The following is a 23,068-nucleotide window of genomic DNA, read 5'->3' on the forward strand; positions in this document are numbered from 1 at the left end:
ATGTGTTAAGGGTGAAAATCCTGTTTTCTCCCTATCTTGTATCACAGAACGACAGACTGTACATACCAGTTTCCTCCACAAGTGACTGAAATCTGCTGGCTCATTCCTAACTACACAGTCCTCATCTGATGAGCTCATTTGTTCTATCTTTTCCTTCTTCTGTCTCAGACTCCTTGTTATCACCCCCACTCACCCACCCACCCTTTTTCCCCCCTAAACAACAGAATCAACTGTTTCCCATTCATCCACACTTTCCTCTATGAAGTCTCAGTCATGCCTCTCTGGGGCAAAATTTAACCTCCTCCAAGTGTACATTTCGAAAAGCCAATTGCACAGGGGTTGGGGAAAGGGACAATGAAAGAGGTACAGGGATCTGGTAATGGACAGAACATCACCAGACTGCTGTGTGAGGCTGGAGATTTTTGTCTTCTTCGTCTCTGTATGCCCAGTGCCTAGCTCCATAAACGTCTGCTGCCACTACTGCAGTCGGAAGGCTCTTAGAGACCATGTAAGTTAACCTCCCACTCCACCCATTTCAAGAATTCCTTTCTCAGAACATGCCTTTGTAGCTCTTCCTCCTATTAACACCGTGTAGCTAGGCTGCTTATATATTTCCCAGTGCTCATACAGAAGCAGTTAGGCACAGAAATATCAAATTTAACCGGATGCTGGAATTGGAATTTAGAACTTTCATTTTCCTTTTCCATGGGCCTCTGAGTTCTAGCTTTTCCCTCCAGCTTCATTTACTGTTTTCTCTTTCAAATAGGTCTGTGGTAGCTCCAAAGCACTGTGCAGTTCTATTAAATGACATTATGAATCAAAGGGTCACTCGTCCCTAATACACTGAATTAGAAACTGCTTCACCTATGTTTTTAAAGAACATTTCTTCTTATATTTAAAATCTAGTAGACTGCACCAACACCAGACCACTGTAAGTGCTTACTGATAAGGAACATTTTCTACCTAATAGGAAAACAGAATGTAACAGAATGGTTACAAAAGGAATATCCTATTACAAATGCCACTGCATGCATCTTTATGACTTCAAAGTCTGGGATCTACTTCAACTTTAGCATTTTGTAAATAATAAACATGACTAAATTTAGAAAATAGTGACAACCAAAATTTGCTTAATTTTTTTGGTGTTTTTTTTTTTCTTTTAAAGTACTTTCACTATGAGCAGGACATTTCAGGCTATAAAGAATAAAAGAAAATGTGTGAATATGTGAATTTTATATTGTAGCTTTAACTCAAACTATTTTATGGGCATAAATAATTTAAGTAAAAAAAATAATAGTTTAAGTGTACTTTGAGTTCTTGACACATCGATTGTCACTTCGTTAATTCCTCCAAATATTGAGGATTAAAATGAGAAATTAAATTCTGGGAGATGAGGAATTACACGTAGGTATTTACCTTTACTTTATATTACCTATAGTCAAATTTCCTTCAAATCTAAGGGAAAAATAGGCACTTTATTTGAACATAAACATGAAAAAAATCAGGCCTCAGGCAAATACTATTTGTTCTGTACTATGTCAAAAGGGAATATATAAGCTGTTAACATAAAGCTCCTGGGTAGCCTAAAGCAAACAGATCACACCTTAACCACTGAGCACCATCTATTTCAGACTGGTCACCCTGGGAAGCTAGGCTTTTATTCCAGGGAAATTTAACAGTTTTAAACATCTAAAGAAATACCTACATGGGTTCTTTTAAATAACTTCAATGAAAACAAATGTTATAATGTGTGAGAGGATTAAATTTCTAAATTTTTGGAAATGTTGAAATCACCTGGAATCACATAAAAAAGGTGAAAGATAAACCATGAAGCTAAGGAATAAATAAATTTTCTGATTAAGCAAGAACATTCAAGTGTTAACTATAGTGTAATGAGTCCAGTTTCTTTTATGGCTTACATGGTGGGTCTGAAGGCAATTTCAAAAGAGGGATAATATATATACCATTTCAAGGTGGAGGCTTAGAAATACAACATTCGTTTTGGGTTTCTGTTTTAAAAAAATCTATCTATTTTATAGTCACACTTTCTCCTTAATAAACTCAGCTGGATTCCAGATGACAAATTTCACATAAAGTTCTAATTAAATTTTTTATTGTTTCCCTTTTTAAAAAGCTGCTTACAAACTTAAGTTATATTTGACATTGGCATGTTTACCATTTTAAACTGCCATTTAACTTGTTTCTGTACTTGGTTCTTTGTGATATAAAAAATATTTATAACTTTGGTTTAATCTGTCAAATGTTTGTTTTTTTGTTTTTACCATTTGATCAATAAAGAAAAAGGTTACATAATCCTCCCAAAATTTATACACTTAAGATAAATTTTGGTATTCAATAGAGTCAGAAACTCCTTTCGCCCAGCTTTGCTAAATAAACATGAAAAAAATTTAAAGAATTTAATTCTCATTTTCAGACAAATTAAAGTTTTTTAATGAAACTTTAATGAATCTTTGCATACGTCATTTAAGAACACTGACAGTAAAACATCAAGGGGACCTTCTAGCATTTATTAATAAAAACCTAAGAATGTAGCTGACGTTATCGATATGCTATTAAATTTAAGATGACAGACCTAATAAACAGAATGCACTGAAAAACTAACAAAAAAAAAAAGTGAAACAAAATTAACCTAAATACAATTACCTTGGTGCCTGAAAACTTTCAATATAACTTTCCTTATGGCACTGGCATCCATGACCCTTCGAAGATTGCACACAGTAGTTGCTGCAAAAGTCTTAGTGACCGAGGAACAGGATACACCTAACACAGGCACAGATGTCCTAATGTATTTGGCCAATGAGAGTCATGCTGGTTTGAACTCAGGAGAACTTGGCAGAGCTTGAAAACTTCCACCTTAAATTTTTTTATATTTTTAATTTTCTTTTTCTTTTCTTTTTTTCTATTTATGATAGTCACACACACAGAGAGAGAGAGAGAGAGAGAGAGGCAGAGACATAGGCAGAGGGAGAAGCAGGCTCCGTGCACCAGGAGCCCGACGTGGGATTCGATCCCAGGTCTCCAGGATCGTGCCCTGGGCCAAAGGCAGGCGCTAAACAGCTGCGCCACCCAGGGATCCCAGTTTTTAATTTTCAAAGTAAACATACATGCACAAATCCTGTGAGGCAAAAATGCCAGGCACGCTGTTTTACAGAATCTGAAAATGTCATAGAAAGCTGTGACTCTACCAACATACACAGGACAGCATAGGCTTGATCCCATTTCTCCTATATATATTGTTTAAAGATTCACGGATGACAAATAAAAACTTGTAAAGACCCATTGGAAATTTCTAACACAGTATTTATATAAATACTCCCCTTCAGATCAGTATTCAGTTTTTCTGACTATTCTTTTTCCTTGAAATGGAAAAAATGTCTTGTTTTTCCACCTGTAAAGTTAATAACAGCTGTCTCCTCTTCCACATAGATAATAGCAGAATCAATAACTTAATACAGAAACTAGAATTACAAACCTTCACAGGTTACAAAGGAGTTTAAATGAGATGAATGCATACAAAGAAAGCCCTTAGCATGGTGCTGCCACTTAATGCACACTCAACATTAGTGGAGGAGGAAAGGGTTAAAAAAAATATAAGAAAGAATATGGATATGGTACATTTTCAAAATCCAAAGTTGTTGATTTTATAGCAACTTTTATAAAAATACCTGGTAATCTGTATTACCTTTCAAGTCTCTAGAACTAGAGAGCATATTAGTTAAGAGAAACCTGATAGAGAAATTTAGACAACAAAGAATTACAACACTCAGCAACACCACAAACTAATTCTGCAGTGTTCCTCTAGGCATTTTGTATGGGTCTCACTTCCTCATCTGGAAAAATGAGAATGTGGGAGATGAGCTCTCAAGAGCCTTTGTGCTCTAATCTAAAATCATTGTACCTAGCATATAAAACAAGTTCCGAGAACCCAAGTGCTCCACCTTTCCAGCTCTACCAACAATGGTGTTTACCTATCCTTTTCTGCCACCAACTACACTAATTCTTATAAAAATACCAAATCCCAGTTTGTTTTTGGTCTTGTACTTCATAATAAACAAAAGAAGTCAAATAGCCAACCTAACTATGTCATTCCCTACACCCCACTGCCTCCTTCACTAAGGACAGGTTAAGAGGACCGTAAAATTTTAGAAAGAGAAACACACACACGTGTTAAGAAAATAATACATCTATAATTGTCAAGAAAGTACTTTCATTCCATAATCTCTAATCATTCAAGGTTAAAGACTGGCTCTGCTCAGCTTTAGAACTTTCTGATTTTGAGTCTAGTTCTTTTCTACTGCGACACCTGGGTGGCTGAGCAGTTGAGCATCTGCTTTCAGCTTAGGTCATGATCCTGGAGTCCCAGGATCAAGTTCAGCATCACGCTTCCTGCATGGAGCCTGCTTCTCCCTCTGCCTGTGTCTCTGGTTTTCTCTCTCTCTCTCTCTCTCTCTCTGTCTCTCATGAATAAATAAAATCTTTTTAAACAGTTCTTTTCTGCTATTTCTATTACTGAGTAACTAAATCAAATTGGAAGGAATTTGAGGGTTTTTTTTTTAGGTAACTAAATTGCAATTTAAATCATAAAATTAAAGAAGACCTTTCCCTCAATAATTATAAAACAACATTAAAACAACAACAAAATCTGTCCATAACAAACTGGTAAAGCTTTAATGTTCGACATGTGACAATCATAAGGTCACAAGTCACTGTGTTGCCCCAACAGCATGAAATAATAAATCAGGAACTAAATTAGATATCATTTCAAAATAGCTTTAAAAAAATTGGCTATCAAACACACTTTCATAATAGCCACCATTAAATATTATGGATGATTACGAAAACAACTAGAAGAAAAGCTCTTTTTATTATAAAAAGGAGTAAGAGTTAACATTTATTGCAGCAAACTATATGTCATACAGCATACTCAAGTTGAATGCTCATAGTATTAGTCAAAAAAATAAAAATTCATCTAAGATCATGGGCTAAACAGCTGCAATTAATCATTAACCCTTTCTCTCCCTGTATATATACATGTACATATGCATGTATGTATTTGGTGCCTCATAGAATGAATTTTAAAAATTCTAGGGACGCCTGTGTGGCTCAGCAGTTGAACGTCTGCCTTCGGCTCAGGGCATGATCCTGGTCCTGGGATAGAGTCCCACATCGGGCTCCCTGCATGGAGCCTGCTTCTCCCTCTGCCTGTGTCTCTGCCTCTCTCTGTCTCTCATGAATAAATAAATAAAATCTTAAAAATTTTAAAATAAGAAGTACTTCCACTAAATTTACTGCGTTATTAGGTACTGTCAAATCTTATAATATCTTGAAACTGGCTCAAAAAGTATTTTAAAGCACTCAAAATTCATATTTGAATACTCCGAAAAAGTATGTTTAAGCATACAGCTCTACCAAGATAACCAATTAATATTTAAATTGGCCCAGATATAAAAAAATAAAAGTAAAAAAAATAAATTGGGCCAGATATAAAATTAGGGAAACACGCACTTTCATTCAAAATAACTGGCTTGAAGACCAACATTGCAATACAAATAGTTTAAATACTGTCTAGCAACTGCAGAACCCCCTCATTTATTCCATCTATGTACCATTGAATAAGAATTTAATTTCTTCAATATTACAGCAGAGAAACACACAGCCTCTGGAAATACATTACTGAAGAAAAAGGCTGCAGTCTACAGTCAGATGAGAGTGTATATAAAGTGTAATAGTGAATATAAAGTGCTTCTATCAATGTAAGATGATCATTATTTCAAATTCATTGCAGTAACTCAACTTTCATTGATTAAAGAGCAGATTAAGTTAAAAGGAACGAATATGAACCTGAACTTAGCTGGAATCATGTAAATGGCATTAAAATCATCCTTTTTGGAGGGAATGAAGCATAGCAAAAGACAATAACATAACCCCCCTATAACAGTTAGGGCTGTACTGCCACCCATTAGCTTTAAGTTTCCACCTCAAATAAAAGCAGCTGAATTGTAATCGTGGTTAGTGCACTCCCTCATACATAAACACAATCCCAAAGTTCTCAAAGTTCTCTGAATTTCTTAACTGTTGATCCAAATTGCTGTTTTTTGGAATCATTCTTCATATTTCCAAATTTATCCCTCACCATTCCACATTTCTAGCACTCCTCCCTCTCTCACTCCCCTGCCCCCACCACCCATTAATTCACAAACTCCATGGGAAATCCTGAATTTAAGGGTCATAGGGATGACAGTAAGATCAAGATGACAGCCTGTCAAAATTAGGTGTTTGGAGGTTGAAAATCACTGTCTACAACTCATTTTGAACTGCTATAAAATTGCATATTTTCTAAAATGTATACTGTAATGAATAAAATGAAGATATAAATCTCCAGTAAGTCACATTCTAATCCAGTTCAGCATAGAAATGATCAACTGAAAAGGAAAATAAGTCTTAATGGATCTTTCCTTTAAGTGGAAATTCTTAGGAATATTTTTATTTACTTGAGAAATACAAAACATAAGCAGAATAAGCCAGAAGAAAATGAGAGTGGTTGGCTCTCTGAAACTACAGAAATAAGAAGAGCATGGGCTTTTAAAACCTTTCTGAAGGACCAATAATCCGGAATTGATTTTTTTTCCCCAGCTAATAGCTTAATTAAAAAAAAAAATTCAAGCAGCCCCGGTGGCTCAGCGATTTAGTGCCGCCTTCAGTCCAGGGCATGATCCTGGAGGCCTGGGATCGAGTCCTGCATCGGGCTCCCTGCATGGAGCCGCTTCCTCCCTCTGCCTGTGTCTCTGCCTCTCTCTGTCTCTCATGAATAAATAAATAAAATCTAAAAAAAAATTTTATTGAACTCTTGTGCAACACAATTCACCAATATGTACTCTCCATGATTCAGAAATGTGGAAGCAGGTGCCTGTTAATACGGCAAATACCTGTAAATACTACCTGATACAATTATCAGAATGCTTATTTAATTTGTTCACATGAGCAGTACATAGTACATAAAGAGAATTTACTGCTAATTAAAACTAGGTGTGATCTTTTAAAGAGAAAAATGTTTTAAGAAACATGCCCCAGACTTACTTTAAATGTAATGTAAATTAAGATTTCCTAACAACTAGGCTATTTCAATCACCTGCAGGCCAGAGTGGATTAGGACTTATATAACCAACCAATTAATACAGATGCTCTTTCACATTAGGTACTCACACTAAAATAAACCCTTTTGATCCAATCTCTCCTTCACTAAAATCTCAAAAGGCCCCTACAGTGATCTCCACCCACATATGAATTTCATTATTAATACAATTTGCACTTAACCTACATTTATATAAGGTATGTTTCAGACTAACTCATAAAATTTATAAACATACAATGATATATTTAAAATGATCCAACTAAAGTATCTGGAACACCAAGAGACAAAACCAAAACAGCATCACAATTATACAAATATCATGGAACAGCCAAAGAAACATTTCAAGAAGTAATTTTAATAAAATAGGACCCATGCTAATCACATATTTCTAATATTGGAGTCATTCCACACTAAATTGACACACCTGAATACACAGTGTATTTTATCTTTTTTTCTTTTACTAAGACAGCCTTAATAAAATACAAGTGTTAAAAATGAAAAAGACATCATAAAGCTAAAAATATGTAAATAACCTAAAGCAAATCTCCTTTAACATAAATTCTTTAAGTATCAGAAATATTAAACCCAAAAAAAGACAATGGAACACTCACTCTCAGAACCTTTGGGAGGAGATGAAAAACAAAAGGTAGGAAATAAACCATAGTATCCTTTAAAAAACGAGGGTAAACATGACCAAAACAAAATCTCTTCCTTATGCCTTTTTTTCAGAGAAAACATTCAGCACAGTGTTAACAGGAAAAAAAAGAAGAAAAGAAAGAAAAAAAAGAAAAGAAAAGAAAGAAAAAGAATTTGCTTCCCTCACCCTGTGTTTGTACCACACAGGTCTTCAATTTCATTATGTTAATAAAATTGGACATGGATGCAATTAATACTGAGAGATGTTTAAAATGTACATAAATTTTCAGGGCTTTATACATCAAAGCCCTAAACTCTCCTAAGATTGAGTTTACAAAGTCATCTTGCATCATTCCTTTTCTTCAATAACCTTACCCTTCACAAAATGGTCAACCTTTTAACACTCAAGTTTCAACATAATCCCAATAAAAGCTCTAATTCTACCTAAAACCACTTACTCCTCTGCCTCTTTTCAGCAGCTTCACCATTAATGCTTAAGTGCAAAAATGTGTTTTCATCAATGTTATAAGTTTATGTCAAATTTGTTGAATTTCAGTACTTAAAAAGCATAACTTAAAAAGTTAGTATGGCTAGTTTGCTTTATTTAAAAAATGTATGATATCACTAATTTTTCTCTTCTTTTACTGTCAATTAACCTAATCCTTAAAAACAAGGTTTTTGACTATACTCAATTATGACAGTCATAATTTTACAAATAAAAATGAACTGAATGTTAACCTATGTTGACACAGCAGTAGGAGGTGCCTTTCCTATCAAAACAAAGTGTTGTTTTTTAAGCATTTTGAGAAAAAGCAACTTTAGGTGGCAGCTTAAAAAATCAAATTACAATTTATTTTTTAATTAAAAAAGGAATGCAAGTTAAGTTATTATGGTATATAATATTTTTACATGTAAAATCAGAAAGTCAGTATTCACCATAGTTGTGGTCTCAACATGTTGATCATTTGGGTCACTGCTAACAGCTATTGTTCAGCTACAACCATGTAACATATACAGAAGAGAAAGCAACCAATTTTAGTTATATCAGGGCTGTTGTGTGGAAACAATAGACTAATTCAATGCTGGTTAGAAAAGGAACATTGTTTCAATTTACTTGGAAGAAGCTTTGTTCTGGGTAATCACAGTTCTCCATGTTAAGTTAATGCCATAAGGTATGAAATTTTCAAACATGAGCAAATTATCCTGTGTAAGATATTACACCTTTTCATTAGGACACAAACTGATTATAATTACAAATCACACATCAGTATTAAAATCATCATTTCATTGGATATTAAATACTCTCGAAAGAGCCACATCACTGCTTTGCCTATCACCATGTGGTTGTTATGAGGCTCAAATTAAAAGTGAAGACACTTTATATGCCTTAAGTTCCTATGGAAAGCATTAAAATCATCTTTAATGATTTAAAGGTATTATGTTCATCTAAGACTCATGCTCCAGATTCCAGATTTTACAAGGCTTAATGAAAGTTCACTGTGAATGAAAAATGGTTAAGTCCTGTTCTATACTTTTTTTTACAGTAAAAAAAAAAAAAAATAAAAACAGTACCATAGTGATTATTAGAAGAAAATGCATTAATAATCTCCTAAAAGTTTCCTAGGAGGTATGTTTCTTTGTACCATTGCATGTTTTATAAATTAGTGTGAGTTTCCTACAGATAGCTTAGGCGAGTCAACTACACTTTTTTTTAAGATTTTATTTATTTATTCATGAGAGACAGAGAGAGAGAGAGAGAGTGTCAGAAACACAGGCAGAGGGAGAAGTAGGTTCCATGCAGGGAGCCGGATGTGGGACTCGATCCAGGGTCTCCAGGATCACGCCCTGGGCTGAAGGCGGCGCTAAACCACTGAGCCACCCGGAATGTCCTCAACTATACTCATTAAGAAAACCAAGCAACTGAATCATTAATTCCACTAACAAAATTTTGAGATTGAAAAATTTAAAACACAGCATGTCTTTTAACATTTAAACACAGCAATTTATAAAATAACATCTCAACTCTCCTTACTGAAAACATTTCATTCAGAATGTCAACAATAAAAAGTTGTAGTATTCTAAATAAAAGATTATTATTAAATAATAGATTACTAGTTACACAAGAACCAAAGTCTTTTGATAAGAAACAGGCCTTTTAAAAGGAATAGAACATAGCCTAAATCTAAGTTCAAAGTTTTTCTCCCAACAAGAAAACCTTCCTCCTTAAAGACAATATAAGAAACAAGTGAGTGTTCCGATATATGTTTAAAAGAAAAAGCATCTTAGAGAGTTTTAAAGAAAATCTTCATTGACTAATTGCTGAAACAATGAATAACACTAACAACAACAACAAAAAAACCTTGAGAAGCTCACCTACAGATTAAATCACTGTCTACTACTATGCCTTTCAAAAAAAAAAAAAAAAACCCCAAAAAACAAACCCCACTTATTAATCAATCCTGTGTCTCTACAATCACATTTTTGTATTTCCTTCACACCTAAAATGTGATACACAACTCAGTATTTTATCTGAATTAGGAACAGGTGTACAGGGTAGAGAACTTAACCCCAATCAAAAGATTTATCTAAATTTAGCACCTTTTCCTGGTAATTCCATTTTAACAGACCTTTTTGAGGTCAAACGGAAATGACCGAGAAAAAAAGAATACAGAGAAACAAATCAAATAAATGACAGCTGAGAATTGAAGCTTCACAATGTTGGCCAACACATATCTATCTGAGAACTTGTAGGAACTTTTCAAAATCAGATTTTGTTTTGTACCATGTTGTCACCAATTCCTTTCTTAACAAGACTGAACAGCAGACACAACTGTGTACTTTTAGGTCAGTTTAGCATAGTCGCCACTGGGCAAGTCCCACGTCTAAGCCTACGGTCAGGTACACTGCTCACTGCGTTGCTTTAGCAATCTCAAAATTCAAATTCTTCCACAGAAGGTTCAGTTTGAAGAAAAGGCTCATTGTTAGACCTTCTGATTTTTAACCCTTTGACCTCCTCAAGCTAATATTTTACAAGTGAATGAATAGAGCACACAGCTTTTTACTTTTCACTCTAAAGTAAAAGCGTATTTTAAGAACACATCAATGAACACAATCAAAATATTAGGTATCAACCCCCCTTGAATTTATGTAATTTTTTACTCAAGATAACTTAATGAGCAACATTATTTTGAATTTTTAAATAAAGTGTTCAACTACCAAATGTCGTTATTTCAGAGAAATGCTTAACGTACAGATAAACCACTTAGGCTGTCTTTCAGCCGTACCTACTTTCAAAGGACCACTTAAACTCAGTCACATGAGAAATCAAAGGAGTCTTTGGAAAACACACAAATCACTCAATATTTAAGTCTATCAATCCATTTTAAATCCATTCTTAAGAAATAGAAAGCATTCATCTTACCTTGAATAGCCATTAGAAAACACCGACCGACCAGGGAAGTTCAAAGTCCCCAAGGAAGCCAAGTTATCATCGCCAGATCCTTGGCACCTATTCCAATTTTCTGAACCAACAGGAATTGGTGGAATGACATTAAAAATAGGCTTCTGATCCTGCTGTTGAGAAAGGGATGCTGTATTCATGTCATAGTGGTACATCTGTCCCCCAGAGGTACTCACACCATGAACAGAAATGGCAGACATTTTATTACCAATTATATTTGCCCCAGAAAAGCTTGCCTGACAGTAAACTGGGCCCAGTTTCTCCTGCTTAATTACCCCAGGGGTGCAGAGTTCAATGAAATCTTCTTTTTCTGTTTTCACTTGGGGCAGTGGCACACTGTTGGGGCTGGCTAAGATCAGATCTCCATTATCCTTAATTTTAGGTTTTGTGTCCGGCAAAACGAGAGGTTTACAGTCCTCGTTCGCGTTTCCTTCCAGAAGGAATGGATCGTCCTCTCCTGCCAAAGGAGAGAGCAAACAGTTTTCATCTATCAAGAGGTCTGATCTCCAAGGGCTCTCACTCGCCTCTTTCTCTGGGGACCCAGAAGTAAAGTCCAAATCCTGGAGTTTTTTCCTCCAAACGTCAAAGGTGCTTTGGTCTGTGGTATACAACTTCACGTTGCCCCCATTGGTGCCCGTCTGGCCTTTTAAATGTTGCTGTTCTGAAGACACATCAGAAAGAGTTTGTGCAAACTCCTTCTCTGTGGGGGCAGCAGAAACAGCAGACACTGAGCTCTTGGGGTTCTCTGGAACACTGGTTGACCTATTGAGGTTTGCGATGCTTTCTTCCAGAAGCCGAAAGTCTGTTTCCCCAGAGGAAAGGCTGATTTGGCCCTGTTGTGGGAATCCCAGGTCATTTCCCATCACTTTGGTTTCTGTCTCGCCCATATACAATCCCATTGAGAGTGAAACTGCCTTGGACAGATCTGGCTGCTGTGCATGGCTTCCTGAGCCTTTTGGAAAATCAACCAAAAGTCTTTGCTGCTTGGAGTCTGACTGAGAAGCAGCAGCCAGTGAGGGTGAAGACGCAGAAACCTTCACAGTAGCTCCTCCCCTCAGGGTTTTATAGAAGTCCATCACATTTCCCCTCTCCCGACCAAGCACACTGCTAGAGATTTCTTCTTTACTGGGGGGACTTAATGATTCCTTGGAGTCCATCAGTGATTATCATCAGCTACCAGGCAAAAAAAAAAAAAAAAAAGGGAAAGAAAAGAGGGGGAACAGAATAAGCTATAAAGTCACATTATCTCAGTGATCTGATTAGTAACAGACTGTTAAATGAACCTTTTAGTTAACTCTGAATCTAATTCCTTGTTATCAAAAGAGTAGTTTCTGTCTTCCGGAATAAAAAAAAGCCACGTCCCCTTCTCCTATTCAGCGTGCCACCTTTAAAAGAACAATGCAGTTCAATTGCACAGCTGAGGGCAAAATTGTATCAAACTAAGCTTGGCTATTCATCCTGCCACTCACAGAACTGTAACTTTGTTAATCACAGACATTATAATTCATTACATCTGATTATTCTAAAGGTTCAAATTGATGTCAAAGTATTTCATAAAAAAAGAGTATTATCATTAAAATTCCTACTTCCTTTCAATCAGTCAAGGCTGTTTGCTTTTCTGAGAACCAAAACACATAAAATTTGATAAATACTATGATAGAATTCTCTTTCAAACTGCTCACAAACTGCCCTCCTACCTGCTAGTCACACATCCAAACCTTTGGTACAATCTACTGGTAAACCATGCACATTTTATTTGAAAAATAAACAATGATGATCTTCCAATACACTAAGAAACGCTCTTATTTTTAACCCATATTTCTTATTGAACGGGTCTGTTTCAAATGCCTGCCTTCAAATTTTGAACAGAACAAATGGATTATGTTGTATATAGGCCGACTATAATTTGGATTTTATAAAGGAATATACAACGTGCAGTAGCTTCTCCCTACAATTTTAGCGTAAATACAACAAATACACAGCTCTCTCAACCCTTACAACATAATAGAATCTAAAGCGACATTTATTTTTTAAGTCGCTTAAGACCCTCAGGATGTGACGGTATTCTACCTCTAAATTGGTTTTTTTTTTTTTTCTCCCCGTTTCCAAATAACGAAGCGTTAAAAAGAAAAAACCCACAACTGTAAAATCACGTTCATATAACCCCAGGTAAAACGACAGCCAATAAAATGCTCAGAATCCTTTTCTCTGTATTCTAAACCTTCACCAATCCCCATTCGGAGGCTGTGCTCAGGAGTATTAGGTCCGTAGTATATTGTTTATCATCAGGATGTTCTAAGAGGCAGGTGAAGACTCGGAGAAGCACATCCAGGACATCATAGTCCGATCCTACCTAATGAAAAGAAACTTTTGCTCTACGGAGACCATCCCGGACATAAACTTCACCTGCCCTCCCGGGGAGCGGCGTGGGATCCAGGTGGAGGGAGGGCTGGGGGGCCTGCTTCTGCACCTCGGGAGGGGAGACCGCTCACCTCCCCGCCCCGCCCCTCCGCGGCGTTGATCTGATAACGATCTCTAAACACAAGGTATCAAATGGAGCCCAAATGAATTTCCACGCCGCTTTGACAGCTGCCCTCAAACCCGAAACCAAAACAATACTTCCCCCGAAGGAGCCCTGCAACGACTTTAGCCCCCAGTTTAAACTGCAAATAGCTGTCACATTAATGAGCCTCCAGGGACCACGCCAGGGGGTCAGAAGCGTTTTTTTTTTTTTTTTTCCCAAGGCGGCGGTGGCCCGGCCCGCAGACCCACACGTCAAAACCAGCGCCGGGCAAAAATCGCACCAGGAAACTATTCCGGCGGGGGAAGGTCTCTTTCTACGAGGGGCCACTTCTGCGCGTCAGGCGCGCAATGGTGCCAAGCGCTCAAGAACAAACCCTCTCCCCGGGGAGGAAAAAAGTGCAGGGGTAAAAAGAGAAACGTGTCCAGACCTGTTGAGTTCTTTCTCCGACACGCCCACTTCTACCAGATAACGCCAGCCCTGGCCGAGGTCTCCAAGTTGCAGGCTGTCAGCCCCCTGCGTGTGTACACACACACACACACACACGCACACGCGCACCCCGCGCGCCCGCCAGAAAGGAGACGCGCTGGAGCCCCGACAGGAACCCTGCTCGCGCCCGGGCGCACTAGGGCGGAGTGGAAATACTCGGCCGGCTAGAATTCAAACGCGGCTCGGCGTTCACCGTAAAACGGGTGTCTGGGCGGCCCCCTGCGAGCACAGGGACGGGGGGCCTGGGGGCGCAGAGGCCAGAGTGCCTCGCCAGGGAGCCAGAGGAGCCAAAGCCCCGGGGCAGCTCCAGGAGGCTCCACTCGCAGGGAGCTCGGGTTCCTCCCCCTCGGCCCGACCCGGGGACGCCGGCCGACCAGCGCTGTCACCCGCGCGCGGCCCTTTCGTCACCATCACCCGGCCCCTCGCCAGCCCCCACCCCCAGTCCCCGAGGCTAATAAAAGTTTGCAGGCTCCCGCCGCGGCCCCCGAGCCGGCCTGGCGGCCCCGGCCCGCACCTCGGGGCAGCGAGCACCCGCGCGGCCCCGGCCCTCCCCACGTCTTACCTCGGGCAGGGGCGCCGCTCACCCGCCACCGTCCGCAGCTCCCACCGCAGCCGAGATAAACAACTTAACGTGTGAAAGCAGGAGGAGCAGGAGGGAGAGATTTTTTTTTTCTTCTAAAAAAAGGAAGTAAACAGCCGCCCCCTTCTCCATGGAGGGGGGGGGGAGGAGGGGAGAGCCCCTATTTGAGAAAGTCTTCCATTTCCCGGCTGACAAGCCAGCCCCCCGCCCCGCGCCCCGCGCCCCGCGCCCCGCGCCGATCCCCGCGAGCCCGGGCTCTCCGGCGCGCGTCCTCCGTCCCGGCGCCCGCCGCTTCGGCCGCTCCGGGTGCGGCGTCTCCTTCCACCCACTAGAATCCGTCCCCGACGGGCGGGTGGTGCCTCGGGCTCCAGTCACAGACTCGAGCTCGCAAAATGGAGGAGGAGGAAGAGGAGGAGGAGGAGGAGGAGGAGGAGGAGGAGGAGGAGGAGGAGGAGGGGAGGGAGCGCGGACACGCGAAAGGGCCGCCCGGCCGCGGCGAGCGAGCGGGACCGACCGGGGGGCGGGCGGAGGCGGCGCCACGGCGCGCACACACTCGCTCACACGCGCTCCCACTCCACCCCCGGCCGCTCCCCGCCCGAGGGGCCGCGCGGCGGCGGGGAACGGTGCAACCTGTTGGCGACGCTCGGCAACTGCAGGGGCGGCCCAGCCCCCGCCCCCGCCCCACGCCCTCCGCGGGGGCCCCGCCACCCCGGCCCCGACGGCGCCCGCACGCCCCCGGCATCGCCCGGGACTGGGCTGCCGGCCGCCGCCCCAGAGCGCGCGGGGCTTCTGCGCGCCCGCCCCGCCACCCCGCCCCGCCACCCCCCGCGAGCAGGAGAGGCAGCGGCGGCGGGGGCCGACCTGGTCTCTCCGGGGCGGGCTTGGGAGGGAAGCCGAGTTTCTCTAGTTTGTCTTCTCGCTGCCTCGTTCCCGCCCCCGCCCAGCTCCGCGACTCCCGACCCACTCCGGAGCTGGCCCGGTCCTTGGGCGGCCACGGCCGGCGGCGCCCCTGCGGTGACAGCGCGCCGCCCGGGGTGCGGGGCGGGGTGCGGGGCGGGGGCGGGGGCCGGGGGCCGGGGCGCGGCCCGCAGCCGCGGCAGCGCCGCGAGGGGGTCCGCGCCGCCGCCCCGGGCCCGAGTTGCACGAAGTGTCACTTAGCGCGGGGCTACTGGGGTTGCACGGAAACGGTGCCGCAGCGTGTCGGCCGCTTGCGGGGCCGGCCCGCCAGACACGCCCTCTGGGGGGCAGCGAAGGGGGTCGGCGCACACAGACTCTAGGCCCGGGGGGCAGTCGCGGGGGGGCGGGTCCCCACGGCCGCCGCCGCCGCGCTCTCCCACCGGGAGAGAAGTTACAAAGCAGAGCCCCCCGCCCCCCGCCCCCCGCGCTGCGACCGGCCCCCACCCTTTCCCCGAGTCTGCGAGGCGGCGGCGGCGGCGGCGGCGGCGGCAGAAGGAGGCGCCGCCTGCCAAGTTCAACCCCCACCCTCCCTCCCTCCCTGCTAGGGCGCTCACACTTGAAGGAAGTTGCACGCCAAATGCAAAAACCTCCGGCGAGCTGAATCTCTTTGCACTTTTTTATTATTAATTTTCAAGGAAAGCGGCGGGGTGGGGGTGGTGGCAGGCCTACAAGCAAGTTGCAGGCGAAACAGTAAGTCGCCTGCAAAGTCCGCCCTGCCTCCCCCGCAAACTCCTGACCTCTCCCCCGCCCCCTCCAGGGCCCGCGTCCAAGTTCCCGCGGGGGCCCCGCACCCGGATCGTGACATTTGCCGCACTCGGCGCAGCGCGTCGCCCACCCCTCGGCGTGCACCGGACCCCTGCCCCTCCAGACGAAACAAAACACGCGCAGCTTTAAAATGTCAGCATTTAACTCCCTCCAGCTGTTCCCGTTACGCGCCTCCCCCTCAGTCCGAGGGAAACACGTGGCCGGTCCCCAAGGAGAGGGGCGTGGGGCGAGGGGAGTCCGCGCGGGAGACGCCCGCCCCAGCCCCCGTCCCCAGCCGGCCGCGTCCGGGGGCGCTGGGGGCTTTGCCGGGACCGAGCCTCCTACCTTGTGCGACACTTAGTATGATTTTTGTGACTCGGGGAAAGGTGGTGCTGTGTTGCTTTAGGGTTTGGGGCGGTAACTTTTGCGCCCCCACAGGTGACAGCGCTTGCCAGCTCCTGACGGGGACGGGGACGGGGACGGGGACGGGGGCGGAGGCTGCCGCAGCTCCACCCTAGTCCTCGCCCGGCGCTGCGCCTCAGCCACTCGCTCCTCGGGCGGCGTTCGGACGCTGGCGGCGGCCGCCCCTGCTCTGACATCTCCAAGAGGATTGGGGAGGCGCGTGCCGGAAGTCGCCCGCCGCCATCTTGGTAAAGGACGCTGACGCCGGCCCAGCCTCGCGGCCACCATCTTGCCAGAGGTTCTCCGTGGCGGCCCGCGGAGGAGCCCTCGCCGGGAGCTGGCGGGTGGACGCTGCCCCCGCGCGCCGTCCGATGTGGGAGGAGGGAACTAAGCGTCTTAGTTAGTTACCGACCTGCTCGGGGACGATCTACTCGGGCCGCCTCCAGACGGGTCGAGGGCCGCCATCTTGGCAAAGGAAGACCCGCTCTCGGCCTCGGGAAAGAAAAGGGAACCCAAACCGTTGCCAGCGTCGAACCCTCGGCCCGTGGAATTTTCACGAAGGGCGCTGGGCAGCCCAGTTGTTAAGACGACCCCTTCCTCTCTCCCTTGGCCCAAGCCAACTGGACGGAGGCCCTTGCCGTAGGACCCGCCTCAGGAACGCTGCTTCGCCCCCGCCAGTTTTTCCCGCGTAGACGCCTCAGTCGCTAAAACCAGATGCCTCGCTCCGTTGGGTCGCTCATGGGGAGGGGGGGAAAAGAATCAAGACCCAAATTTAATATGGTGTGCATCTTCGAAAAGTGCCTTAAATAACGCAAGCCAGTGTGGTCATCCTTCCATGTCTGCTCAAAAGTTATCCTAGGAATCACTATACGTAGGAATACCTTATAAAAACGTAAAATTTGTGTAAGATGTAAAGGGACAGTAACAGTCACCAAATAGAATCCTGCTCCTCATACCATAAACCTAGTCCCTTAATTGAACCTCGGCCATAAGGAAAGGACCCACCTCATCAATTACTTCTTTAAATTTGGGTTGCCTATTGCGTTTTAAAGTAATACCGGATTTTACAGGAGTTCCGCGTAGCTTTCTTGCCGCTCATTTTGTCTGCAAGTCCAGCAGATCGCCTGGTGCAAAAAGACTCCCATTGTTTTCAATTAAAAATCGCTATTGAAAACACGCAAAAAAAAAAAAAAAAAAAAAATAAAGGAAAACATTTTCAATTGGGCAAATGTGTGAAATTTTCAGTGGTTTACATATGCCTGTTCATTTTTTAATTTGATAGGAAAAAAAAAATCTCTTCAGTCTGTCACGTTCATCTGAAAGCATGAATAGACTGCAGATTAACCCAGTGTCTTTTTCAGAGAATTGTTACATCCCATGGCCAACATTTATTGACCATTCTGTTGGTCCGTTTTATCATTCCTATTCCGATAATCCAAAGCTCATTGCCAGATGATTCCTCCAAAACATCAATTAAATTGTGTTGTACTCAAGTACCTACAATAATTCCCTTCCATTGTAGAGAGATCCCAACTCCCATTCTGTCATTTAAGACCATCATCTCTCACTTGCCCATTTCTTGAAGGCAAAGCCTTTTTACTGATGCAATCGGACTAGTATTTCATTAAACTAAAAAGTCAGTTAAAGCAAAGAATTAAAAAAAAAAAATCACACTTGGACTGGACGGCTGAATGGCTCAGCGGTTGGGCGTCTGCCTTTAGTTCAAGGCATGATCCTAGGTCCAGGGATCAAGTCCCAATCAGGCTCTATGTGGGGAGCCTGCTTCTCCCTCTGCCTATGCCTCTGCCTCTGCCTCTCTGTGTGTGTCTTTCATGAATAATTTTTTTTTTTTAATCACACTTAGAAATGTGAAGCTTTAAACCTAAAACCAAACATTTATGTCCTGCTTCTTTGGAGAAAGTTTTTGTGAGCCCACTGATGAATTCATGTCTTCATTTGTGTACAAATTGTACCCGTATTGCATCAGTACATCACAGCAGTTAAGAGCCAGACTGGCTGGCTGACTTCTACCACTCTGAAGACTACAACCTTGAGTGACCTAATTCTTTGTGCCCCAGTTTCCATCATCTGTATAATGGGGATAATATCTGTATTAACCCAAGTTACTAGAAAGATTAAGTGAGTTCCATATATGTGAAGTGGTTAGACTAATTTCTGGGACATATTAAGTGTTTAGTCAGCAGCACCAATTATTATTAATGTGTAGTATTGGTGCTTCCCCCGTTTTTTAATTGGAGCAAAAAATTAAAAGCACTTACATAGGAGTGTAAGTTTCTAAATTTGTTTGATTTATACCTACTGACCTTGCCCCCATCTGTTAAAATTGTCCTGCATCCACCTGATTTGACAGTGATTGTTTATATGGCATCTTTCCATTTAGATTTTATAGAAAAGCTATTCCTTTTTTTAAATCCTATTTCAGGGATCCCTGGGTGGCTCAGCGGTTTAGCGCCTGCCTTTGGCCCAGGGCATGATCCCGGAGTCACGGGATCGAGTCCCACGTTCGGCTCCCGGCGTGGAGCCTGCTTTTCCCTCTGCCTGTGTCTCTGCCTCTCTCTCCTCTCTCTGTGACTATCATGAATAAATAAATAATCTTAAATAAATAAATAAATCCTATTTCATCGTTTAATTATTTAAGTAATTACAATAACAAGCACAAATGGAATGAACATGTTTCTTGATGAGAAAAATCTAAGGAACTTTGGTAAACATATAGCTCAATTGGTGGGAGCAGAAATATGTGGAGTACAAGAATTAATCTTGGCCCCAGTGTTCAGCATTCCCTAAGCATCAGTCGGTTTCGTTTTCCAGGGAGGATGGAAAACTTGAAATAGTTGAGGTAAATGCATTGAGTAGTGTCATTTAAGAGGAATCCGTCCTGCTGAAGAAAGAGCACAGTAGATATAACATCCATTCCCCCCTCTACCATTGTTTATCACATATATTTCCTATTACAAAAGAATACTCTTTGTGACTTAGTTTCCTATAGCCCATAATTGTCACAGCTCTATCTTACAGGTGTTCTATTACCTCACCCCTATCCCGAACACACACACTTTAAATCTATGACAGTAAATGTAAATTGGAATCAAATAAATACCATGTATATATACATATACATAATAATAATTTTGAATATTATGGTTCATTGCATATGCTAATGATATAGTAAGCCAACTCAAACAGCTTCTGTGGTTCATCAGAACTTACTTAAAAAATTATTTCTGCAGTTATCATAGCTATTAGATGCCTCTTCACAATAATAACTTGACTTTGGGAAACAGTACTATTCTTGTTTAACTTTGTAAGGTAAAAGTTTCAAGAGAACCCAGCTAAGCTTTAAATGTCCCATCTTTTTCTGCCTCAATATTTGCATTTGACAGCAGACATGCCTGTTATAAACAATTCACACTTAGTACAGCAAGTTCTTAATTATAATGAATTCCACTTTGGTACCTCTCTTTGTAATTGGAATTAACGTTCCCACATGAACTGGGAAATGCTAAATTGTTACCAGCATCCCTGGTGTTTTGTTGCTTCTCATAGTGCTTTCAATGATTTCATCATATGCAACCTAAAATATCACAATTTGAGCTCATAGGCATGAAATGCTCTACGGGTATCCCGTTAAATCTATATTCTTTACGCTAGCAGAACTTAGTTTAAGCAGTACCGATTCAAGGATAAAGTAAATATAAACAAATAAATGAGGGAGATGTTGAAATAAGCAGGAACTTCATGTTTTTAGAGTTAGGAGACATTAGAGCAAGTACACTGAATAATTGTAACAAATATTATGTACTTTGTTTTGCATTTGTGGCATTTGTGGCTGGCCATTATGTCATTAGCTTTCTTCCTCTTCTGATTTAATCTCCTTTTTTTCTGTCCCATGTTCCTTTGGTAGAGATTGTTTCAATCTGCTCCATTTCTAGGTGGAATCCGTCAGCGAATTTTTGAAAACCTACGTTTCCATTTTGGTGCTTACACTTTATTTATTAGGTCACACTGGGTTGTATTTCATTTTTAAGCTCAGTCAGAAACAGTGGAGTTTAAAAGATCAAAACATCCTTTGTATAAGGATCCCTTCACAAGATATGAATATTCTTGATATCAGACTCTGGAGTGTTATAAAAGATATTTGTCACATTTAAAACAATTTGGTATCAGTATTAGTTAAATTTTCTCTAACCTCCTGTTTACTTTTCAATATAAGCCCTGGTTTTGAAATACTGTTGTGCCATCTAACTGAATGAGCTGAGGCCAGTTATTCACCCTTTCATAGCTTGTTTTTCTATTTGTAAAGGAAGGATAATGATATCTACCCAACCTGTCATCTCCTAGGAAATCTGTAAGGTTCAAATGGGATGATCCATGCAAAAGGAGTTAAGAAAACAGGGATGGACTCATAGAATTTTTGCATCATCAATTCACCAGAGCAAAAGTGATTACTAATTTCATTGAAAATTGGCATGGCCTCTCTTTGCTCCTTCCCCCAGATAATCTGTACAATGAGCAGCTTTAAAGTTTAAGTAGAGGAGTGACAATTCAGTAGAGAGTTGGAGCCAGCTGTACAGCTTGCAAGAGATGACCGGTAAATTTTCAGGAATTTTGTCTGTCACTTGTTAATCACAGCCAATACTAAAAACAACTATTTACGAAATTACAATTAAATATTCTAAAAATGAAGGTAATAAATGCTCAAAACTTCACTTCATAATTATTTTACTACATTTTACTGCTAACTATGATTTAAAGTTCTGTCCATCTGTTCTTTATAATGCATGTACTATATAGTAATATGATACAGCATATCTCTTCCAACTCTGTATTCAGAAATGCTATTTTGGTAGTATGAAATCAACCGTGGTAGAGTATTTACACTACAGAAACTGGAAAACTACAAATCAGAGCATGGTTTATTTTGTTGATTGTCTATACTTAAATAATGAAGTTTAAATCTAAAGCTGTGTAGTTCATGAATAATGCAAAAAATTGAAATTTTTTCTCATCATTGAAAACTATTATCTGATCAGCAAAGAAGTTGCTCGCATCACTGACAAATGAATATTGTCCTAATATACATCTTTGTTGTTTCACTTTCGTCTTGCTTGTTAATGTAAAAAACATCAACCAGCATTCATGTCTAAATTTCAATGGCATGAGCGACTTCTTTGCTGAACCGGGTTTTTTTTTCTGAACTGAATTCTGATAAAATATTTTGTCAGAGTCTGCTTTTGCCACTTATGGTTAAATTCCAACTGTAGGTTGACAATGGCTACAAGTTTGCTGGAACCAGTCTGTGAAAATCAATGGGCTGTACAAAATTTACTTTAGAGTGTTACTTTTTTTTATGTGTGCTACACATCTTTTATATCAGCAAAATATGTTATAGACACATGGATACTCCCTCCCTCCTTCCCTGGACAGCAGTTGTTAAACATTTATCAACATGCTAATGGACATAGCTGAATTTACAATTTGAAAAGATCATTCCACCTGTAATGTGAAACCTAGGTGGTAGGAACTAAGAGAGGAAGACGGGAGAGAGTGAGGAGGCAGGCACATAAGTCCAGAAAAAGATGGATATTTGTACTGGGTAGTGGCAGTGGTGGTGGGGAGCTATGATTGGACAGGGGGAGCATTTTGGAGGCCGAAGGCAGGCAAACCAGCCATTCAATGGCTCTAGGGAAGCCATGAAACTCTATGCTAAAGGAAGACCATGCGGGAAAAACTAAGAAGGCTCAGTGGTTGCAGAAAGTGAGGGCATGGGAAGCTGGACCTGAGAAAAGGAGTCAGGAGCCGCACGTAGAAGAGGAAAGGAAAGAGAGGCAGTTGTAGAGTTTAAGTCAATATCTCTGAAGCACACAGAGAAAGTTAGGCTTGATTGCCTTACAGTGGGAGTGGGGAGGGGGAAACCCCAATTACCAGTAATGTGTCATAACTGGAACTCACATAGTCAGAAGTTTTCTTACTCATCTAGAAATTAAGATTTTTGTCTATATAGAAGGATTATTTGGTCATCAATAGATCAATGCCTTGATCTATTGCCATGTCTGGTGGATATTTTTAGCGTTTGTCCATTTTAATGACAGAACTCTCAAGCAC

General features: G+C 41.9%; 1 protein-coding gene across 8 annotated transcripts in view; it reads right to left on the bottom strand.

The window, feature by feature from the left end:
* The window catches only part of NR3C1 (nuclear receptor subfamily 3 group C member 1), a 119,950-nt gene extending 102,463 nt beyond the window's left edge, over nucleotides 1-17,487 (bottom strand). For 2 of the 8 annotated variants that reach the window (XM_072826319.1, XM_072826314.1), the window contains exons 1-2: nucleotides 14,822-15,071; nucleotides 11,211-12,422 (exon numbers count right to left, since the gene is read on the bottom strand). In XM_072826319.1, coding sequence (XP_072682420.1) covers nucleotides 11,211-12,406 — 1,196 coding nt within the window. In that variant the 5' untranslated portion in view covers nucleotides 12,407-12,422; nucleotides 14,822-15,071. Of the gene's footprint in view, nucleotides 1-11,210; nucleotides 12,423-14,200; nucleotides 14,582-14,821; nucleotides 15,072-15,700; nucleotides 15,797-16,885; nucleotides 17,028-17,354 lie in introns of those variants that run through there. The other 6 variants (XM_072826317.1, XM_072826320.1, XM_072826316.1 and 3 more) reach the window with 6 other exon arrangements.
* Nucleotides 17,488-23,068: the final 5,581 nt, after the last annotated feature.

The sequence above is a fragment of the Canis lupus genome, chromosome 5 (genome assembly GCF_048164855.1).
Source record: "Canis lupus baileyi chromosome 5, mCanLup2.hap1, whole genome shotgun sequence".
Taxonomy (NCBI): Eukaryota; Metazoa; Chordata; class Mammalia; order Carnivora; family Canidae; genus Canis; species Canis lupus.